At 34.7% G+C, this 8,585-nt stretch overlaps 1 protein-coding gene and 1 long non-coding RNA gene across 5 annotated transcripts; one reads left to right on the forward strand and one right to left on the reverse strand.

Moving 5' to 3' along the window:
- The first annotated feature begins 358 nt into the window (after positions 1-358).
- LOC104219820 (uncharacterized) lies at positions 359-5,360 on the forward strand. 4 transcript variants are annotated; one of them, XR_011403549.1, is made up of 5 exons: positions 361-1,393; positions 1,472-1,834; positions 1,948-2,497; positions 2,576-2,978; positions 4,963-5,360. It is a non-coding gene; the product is annotated as an uncharacterized lncRNA (long non-coding RNA). The 4 variants fall into 4 exon arrangements; XR_709375.2 differs by lacking the exon at positions 4,963-5,360 and adding an exon at positions 4,300-4,945 and having other exon boundaries at positions 359-1,393; positions 1,948-2,978; XR_709374.2 differs by lacking the exon at positions 4,963-5,360 and adding an exon at positions 4,682-4,945 and having other exon boundaries at positions 359-1,393; positions 1,948-2,978.
- A 160-nt stretch (positions 5,361-5,520) lies between these two features.
- Positions 5,521-7,974, reverse strand: LOC104219821 (thioredoxin X, chloroplastic). The gene is made up of 2 exons (XM_009770559.2): positions 7,530-7,974; positions 5,521-5,982 (listed from the first exon to the last, which is right to left on the reverse strand). Exons 1-2 carry the CDS (start codon positions 7,881-7,883, stop codon positions 5,776-5,778), a joined length of 561 nt encoding a protein of 186 aa, XP_009768861.1. The 5' UTR covers positions 7,884-7,974; the 3' UTR covers positions 5,521-5,775.
- Between the last annotated feature and the right edge of the window lie 611 nt (positions 7,975-8,585).

Here is an 8,585-nt window from a genome sequence, read left to right on the forward strand (position 1 = left end):
TGCTTGATATCTTTTTGATTTTATTCATAACTGATGTGGGCCTCTTTTTTGTAATTTTTTTGTTGCATGTGGATATGTTAGAAGAATGGTCGACAAAGTAGATTTGTATTTTAATCATGGTGGTGATTGGACCTGGAACCCACCTTGTCTTATTGTAAAAAAAAGATGTGCACCTACTGAGAGATTATGAAGTAGACCATTTGTCCTACATTGATTTGTGTAATGAATACACTGATGTACTAGGGTATGTTGAGGTACAGTAGCTGATATTTACTACTCCATGTGGTAGATATTATTTGTTGGATGGAGATGAAGGAATTAGGAAGCTTAAGTCACTCATTAATGAAACTTTTAGGGTTATTAATATATTTGTTATTGACCTCCTTGATGATACTGTTGTTGTTCCTAATATAACTCAACGTACTGATACCAATTGTGAAAATATAATTGTTGGGACTGATTGTGACAGTGAGGAAGAGGGTACAGATAATGAACCTATGCAAAGTGATTATGATAGTGATGTTGTGTTAGGGGTATTTAAGAAGCAAAGAAAACTTGAGGTAACAAATAACTTGATAGGTACAAAATCTTGGTGAAGGGTATGACATTTAAGAATCTTGCTGAAGCAAAAGAAGTTATTGATTTTTATTCTGTTGCAAATAAGAATGCTTTAGAGTTAGTTAAGAGTGACAGGAAGAGACTTATATATAAGTGTGTTGTTGGTTATCCTTTTAAATGTCTTATCTCTAAGGATGGAGATAACCAAGGGTGCAAGATAAAGACTTTATATGCTAAACATGAATGTGGGGAAGCATTTGAGAACAGAAGAGTTATTCCTGCTACCTTAGCTCATTATTTTAAGAGAAAGGTTCAAAATAATCATAAGTACAAGGTGAAAGAAATGAAGAGTGACTTGGAGGAGAGATTTAAGCGAAATGTGAGTCAGTCAAAGTTAAAGAGAGTGAAAAGGATAGTGTTAGAGAAACTAGAAGTTAGCTACTTAGATGAGTACAACAAGTTGGAGGCATATGCCCAAGAATTGAGGGAGAGCAATCCTGGTTCTGATGTGGTTATTCAGATATCCAAAGATGCTTTGGAAAAAGGTAAAAGGAGATTCTTGAGAATGTATGTGTGCTTTTTGGCCCTCAAGAATGGCTTCAAAGCAGGTTTGAGGCCTTTTATATGACTTGATGGTACCTTTTTAAAAGGAAAATGCCAAGGTATGTTGCTGGTGGTTGTGGCTCAAGATTCTGCTAAATATTTTTATCAATTAGCTTGGGTTGTGATAGACAAGAAAAATAGTAGAACTTGGCACTGGTTTATGGAGAACTTGAAGAGTTCTTTAGATTTGAAAGAGGGTGAAGGAGTAACCTTCATGTCAGATATGCAGAAGGTACTTTAACTTCTTTTTTTAAATTAGTTTTTTTGTTATAGTGACAACTACTCTTATCCGGAATTATTTGACATGCAGGGACTCTTAGATGATGTTAGGAAAGTATGTCCATAAGCTCATCATAGATTTTGTGTGAGGCACATTGAAGCAAATTGGTGTAAAAGTTGGCATAGTAATGACATGAAAAAGCTACTTTGATGGTCTGCCTAGAGCACATATGAAGAAGAATTTAAGGATATGTTGACGCAACTAGGTGAAGTATCTGAGGATTGTGTGAAAGACTTGTTGAAATATCTACCCTCTAGCTGATGTAGAGCATATTTAGACACCAAATGCAAGAACCTAATGGTGGATAATAACTTTACATAATCTTTCAACTCATGGATTCTTGAAGCCAGACAACAGCCCATTGTGAAGATGCTTGAAACTATCAGAGTGAAGGTGAAGTTAATTAACAGTAGACTATTTTATTATATTGTTTCCTTTCACTTTTTTAAAAAAATACAATCTGTTTTTAATGTGATTGTTTTAATGTTACTATTTGTTATATGAAGGTAATGACTTTGGTAAAGGACCATGGAGATGAAGTAAGTAGCTGGAAAAATGTTCATATGCAATGGAGCTCTATAATGATTATAGAGAGATGGCACAAGATTGTACCTCATTTTTTAATGGAGAGAGGGGTTATGAAGCATCACAAGGTACAAACAGGTACACTTTATTCTTGAGTTTCAGAAGTGCACATGTAGGATATGGGACTTGTTTGGCATTCCATGTCGTCATGCTATCAGGGTCTTCAATTACAAGAAGCTTGATCCAAAGACAGAGATTCACTGGTGGTATTCAAAAGAGGCATTCCAGTTGGTGTATCAACACAAGCTCCAACCTGTTAGGGATGAGAAATTTTGGAAGGTGGAGTCACATCATGCCAGAGATCCACCACCCTTAGTAAAGATGGTGGGTAGACCAAAAGTCAAAAGGACAAGAGAAAAAGAAAAGGCTATTAATAGGCAAGGCACATGGGCAGCTTCTAGGAAAAGCCTTAAAATGCATTGTGGTTACTGTGGAAAATAAAATCACAATCAAAGAAAATATCCAATGAAGGTAAAGACATCTAACAATAGTTATCTTATTATTTATGCTTGTTTAAAGACACTGACCAGTTTATTTCACCTTATGCAGCTACAAGGGGTACCTCAGTCAGGGCAGAAACCCAGTGAGCCATCTGAGTTTGTTATAATCCCTAATCCTAGGTTTATACCTCAGTCAGGACATAAGCCCATTGTATTGGCATACGCCTTGGCGTTGAGCAAATTTTCTTTTGGGACGCAAGCCTAGAAAACATCTCGAAATTAGAATTGAAATTGCTAAAGAGTCCTTAATTCAATACGAAAAATACAAAATCAACATGTATTAAATTTTAAAAAGTTAAAAAAATTTAAAATTCAAAACAAGAATTTGTTCTTAGCTCTATTTTTATTCTTTCTCTTTGTCTTCTATCAGGTAAAGGGGAAATGATCGATTTGCAAACAACAAAGAAAAATGCATCAACCTTCATCACTTCTCTGGTTCGACGCTTCTGATTGTAAGTTCCTTTTTCGCTTTTTTCTCAAAGTTATTTTGCTTTTTTATAAATTTATACTCAATTTTTTTCAAAGTTTGATTAGTTTTTCTAGCTGAAGTAGTTCTCATTAGCTTTTTTAGTCAATTGTTGATCCTGGTTAGCATTTTAAAATGAAGTAGTTCTATACATATTTTCCACTTATTATATATATATATATATATATATATATATATAAATATTACCTTCTTTTATTATTTGCTTATATTTATTTTATACAATAAAAAGAGTTAAAGTTTCATGCGCTTACGTCTAGTGTCTTAAGGTTTACGCCTCGCCTCATAACATGTAAAATGTCTCTCTCACTCGCTTGCTTCTTTTAAAACATTGGTTTATACTAAAGGTGTTCAAGAAATTTTGCGACAAAGTTGAAATGGATGATGATCAACTTTGGTAAATAAAAAACGTTGAACTAATCATGCATTTCATCACCACTTTGTGAAGGAATTGTTAGACATATCTACTAAAAAAGCTTAGAGCAAGCGGGTGAGGCCCTCAATTTAGTGACTTCCCTCAGCCTGCTCTTTTATTTTGTCAAAATAGCACGGCTAGCCAGTTTTCGATTGGTCATATAAAAATAGCCAGCGTTTGTCAAGTCATTGAAAAATAACCACTATTTTGCTGCAATAGAGACCGGTCCATCGTAATATACTGGAGTTCGGTGCACCTGTGTATGAACTTCCAGCATATTATGCTAGACCGGTATACTTTACTGGCTCCAGTATAATATAGTGGAGTTCCAGTATACTTTGCTGGAATTTCAGTATATTATACTGGAGTTCCAGCAAAGTGTACTGGAACTTCAGTATATTATACTGGAGTTCTAGTATATTATACTGGAATTCAGTATATTATGCTGGAGTATTTTTCGGATTTTGAACAGTATTTTCGTTCAGATTTATCTTTACATGAAAAGTGACTAAATTTGATGACTTTTAAAATTGTGGCTATTTTTAAATGACCACTTGTAAATCTGGCTATTTTTGAATTTCTCCCTTTTATTTTTGCTTAAGCTTTCGTGATCTTTGGGATTAGTAATTGGATACCTGAGCCCCAAAAAATTTCAGAGGAATAGCTTCGCCAATGATAGGCATAAACAAATGAATATATTTTAGATACATACACCCCATTATTCAAATTAAAATACAAATATTACCTTTGTGTTCAAATGATACTAAAAGAGGGGAAACAATATTACCTTTGTGTTCCACTTTTGCAGTCTAATGAGAAGTTAATGTTTCTAGTTGAGGCAATTTCTTTTATAATTGACTTCATTTTATTCTAGGCAACAAGGATGGACAACTAAGACAGGTATAAAATAGGGTCTGAACAAGGCAGAAGGGAAGAAAACAACGGAAAAATTTAACTGCAGAGTGGATAAGTACTAGAGAGAAAATTAGACATACATCAAAACTGTTTTGATGAAAGACATATATCAAAACTATTGTTAGGGGGAAAAGGACAACCTAGACTTCTAGAGAGCATGTTGAGGGCGATGTTCACAAAAAGTCCCCTATTAAGCCCAACTATGCCAAGAAATGGTAACTGACCCCTAATTGTTGCAAATAATGCAGCATCTGAAACTGTTTAAGAACAGAGGAAGTGACAAAAGGTTGTAAATTGAGAGACAGAAGTAACTGAACGGTCCTCATTTTCTTAAAACGCAGGTAAATCAAGTAAACGACCCTACGATTCTTAAATTGAACTTAAACATATCAAGAAACAAGATCCACAGATTGGTCGTTAACTGCTATTTGTACCTCTAAGTATGGTGCCTTAAAGGCATAAAAGATGAACTTGCCCGGTGTGCAGAACATCTGCATCACTTCTGCAAATGTCCTTTCATACTCAAAAATCATGTGTCCATATAATTAGAATCCATGTCTCAGCACAGAATGTAATCATCAAAGATCGAGTTACACTGAAAGAAATTCATTTCCTCATGAAGCTTCCGGACAGTGAACCAGTGAAGCAGAGAAAGGTTACAGCAAGTTTACTCATGAAAATACGCCTGGGCATACATTACCTTAGTGTGATTGGAAACTCATTGAGCTTGTACAAGAGTAATCAGATGCAAAGTAATACTCCAATTTTACTGTATAAAGCTAGCTTGCTGGTGCCTGCATAGATTGTGCAAGTAAGAAGGAGCGACAGATCATTAACTTCTAACAGGGTACAGACCCAGCGCTCAAGGCTTCAGAATGAGTAACAAGGAGCAGCAAATTACTGTAACTTCTAACACGGTTCCATCATAGTGAATCAGAACTGTTTTCAAACCACAAAGAAAATGTATAAAGCCACTTGAAACTTTCTAAATATTTACCAGAGAAACGCTCCTCGCACTGACATCTAATAGTTATGCCAATGAAAAAAGGAAGGATATATATCTGCAATGCCAAAGACAAGCCCGAAATGGAAAAAATAAAGTGAAAGTTTAACAGTCAACTGCTTCTAGCATGTACAGGTTATTTTGCAGAAAAAGGCAGGCATAAAATTGATGATGCTCTTCAAATTAAACCAAATTACATAACTTTGAAATATGCAATTATTTTATCTTATAAACAGCTCAAATATACAAATACAAACAGGTCATCGCCCACAGAGATAGCTAAAATATACAATGCATCCCCGCTATTCTTGGCTAATCAAGGAAGCAAATCAAATTACAGGCAATTTCAGGATACTAACATTGACCAGACAAAAAGTGCATCTCATCATAAACTGATGAAGATACCAGAACCACTAAACTTTAGCCCAAATATTATGCGATAGAAACTGTCTTTAGAAGTCCATCAAGATACTCCTTGAGTTTAACTTTTGTTATCGCACCTTCCCTTTTACTATCTGGAACTTCCTTTCCATCTTTGAAGAGAATCAAAGTTGGCAATCCATAAACTTTGAACTCTTCTATGAGCTTGGGATTTGCATCATGATCTATCTTAACAACAGTGATCTTTTCTTTATACTCCTGACAGTTAAGAGAAAAGGAAATACACTGTTAGGGAAAAGCATTTACTTTAAATCAAGAACATGAAAGACAAAAGTCTGTGATCGCTTAATGATTCTAGATCAACACAAGAAGTTACAATGTCATTATGCTAATGTCTTTTAATGAAAAGAAGCCTCATTCATCGGATCCAGCATGAAAATTTCTCAATTTTTACATATGTCGAAGCTCTATTTTAAGCTACAGAGTTGTCCCATGGTGCTTTCTAGCTTAAAGGCTTTTGGGCACTGCACTAGAGACATCATAGCTTGGAATGTCTTTTTTCGTTTGCTTTAGCAAGTTGACGAAGAGTTCCCAAAGATTGACTTAATCTTTGCTTTTCTTATTTGTCATGATCTAAAATGATACCAGTAATAATGTGGAAGGAAGCAAAACATATAAAACCAAGTTTCTTCTCTATATATACAGGGAAAAGGGCATGATCTAGAAGTTATTTCAGTGAAAATCTAACATTTCATTGAATTATACTACATGAGGTATCAAAGCAAAGGGCACAAAGCAAATGATTCAGATACCTTGTACTCAATGCTTGAGATTAAAAAATAAAAACCTTTAAAACCCGAATAGACAAAGTAGTCCTATATTGAGTCTAAAATTAAGCCCTAGGATTTGTTTGTTGCGGCAGAATGCTGTATTTGCTTAATATTTACCAATAGAATTTAATCCAATTCATCTCAGCGTTTGACAAAAATACATGTGCAACTATCACATTTATACATGTGACCTTCTACTACTCATGAGACTATTTGGTGGAGGATTTTCTGTGAAACATGTTTTGTCCTGGGAGATGAATTATTATATTTCGCACCCAAGAGTGTGGTCTAGTGTTCAATGAAGTAGGAGGAGAACCATGAGGAGGTCTTAGGTTCAAAACCCAACGGAGTAAAAAAAACACTATGGTAATTTTTTCCCGTTAGTATAAGCCTTGCCGAACAGAGTTAACCGATACTTGTTCTAGTGTGAGGTACCATAAACACAGTAGAATAGTCGAGGTGCATGTAAGCTGGCCCAGACACCATTTTTATCATATATAATACTTCCCCCGCACCAATTAATGTGATGCACTTTTGTTTTTAGTCTATCCAAAAAGAGTGATATCTTTCTGTATTTAGAAACAATTTCACTTTATACTCTTCATTTATCCTTGATGAGATGGTTTATAGCCACATAAATATCTATGACTTGTTTTAGAACACAAGTTTCAAAAGTTCTTTTCTTTCTTAAACCCTATGCTCGGTCAAGGTGCATCACATAAATTGGGACAGAAGAGCACTTAATAAGTTTCCATATATCGCCTTGAACAAAACATTTCAATAACTCAAGTTAAGAAAACATCACAAATGATTTTTGAGACAAAAAATAATTACTTTCCATCATACTAACCACACATACATCAGTTTAACATGCTCAATGAAGAAAGAAATTGACAAGGGGGAAATTGAAGCTTTAATGCAATATAATTCCAATAACACTACCTAAATAAAGACGTAAAAAAGAATAAGAACAACCTCAGCAACGGATTCCATAGCAGGACCAATCAAGCGGCAGGGCCCACACCAAGTGGCAACGAACTCCACAAGGACAGGACGATCAGACTTCAAAACGACGTCGGAGAACTCATCCTCCTTAATCTCCCTTAAGCCACCACACCTTATCCTCAAAGTCGTCGAAGAAGAAGAAGTTCTAAAGCCTGGCTTCCCTCGAGTTCCATTAGATAACCAGAGCTTCTTGCAAACCAAAGAAGAAGAAGAAGTGAATGAGCACGTTGTATTAACGGAGGATTTAAGTGAACAACGAACCGGAGATAATGGCAAAGGATAAGGAACCCTTGAGGTTGAGGTGGTGGAAGCCATTGCTGCCATCGCTGAATGCTTTGACCGTTCCCCAATGGAAACTTCAGGTTATCGCTAAAGGAGTAAAGAAGGTTCGGTCCACAACTTCGTTAGCGAGGCAGAATTAGATGCTCTGCGCACCAAGAATGTACAAAACGGTCTCCAATGGTACACCGACACGTACGTAGATTAAGTTGGTGTTAGCATGTTACATATTATAATAATTTTCAAGTAAAATATCTAATTGTCGATTTAAAATCACAATTGACTTTTTCAAATTTTTGGAAAATATTTTTCATATGCTAGAAATTACATAAAAGTAAAATAAATTGTATTTTTTATAATTAACAAAGTTAACAATTTTTTTTGAAATATTTTACTACATAAATTATTTAATTTTTAAAAATACTAATATTATAATGAGATGGGAAAGAGTGATTATATTGTAATGTACGTCAAGAAAAGTATATTATCAGCAAATTAATTGAAAATTAAGGAATTATTGCTAATAATAGGGTAATAGTGACACCTCATTTATGTATCAAAAAATGAATATTACCATAATTCGATTTACCATGATCAAACTTTGACAGTTTTTTTAAGACTTTAAGCTTAAAAGTACCAAAATAGTTAACGATATGCAAGATTTAACATCTTAACCACAAATTACATAAAAGTGCAACTTTATACATTCTAAAACAATAGATACATGACGTGGCGGGAATTTATTGA

The sequence above is a fragment of the Nicotiana sylvestris genome, chromosome 11, assembly GCF_000393655.2.
Source record: "Nicotiana sylvestris chromosome 11, ASM39365v2, whole genome shotgun sequence".
Lineage (NCBI taxonomy): Eukaryota > Viridiplantae > Streptophyta > Magnoliopsida > Solanales > Solanaceae > Nicotiana > Nicotiana sylvestris.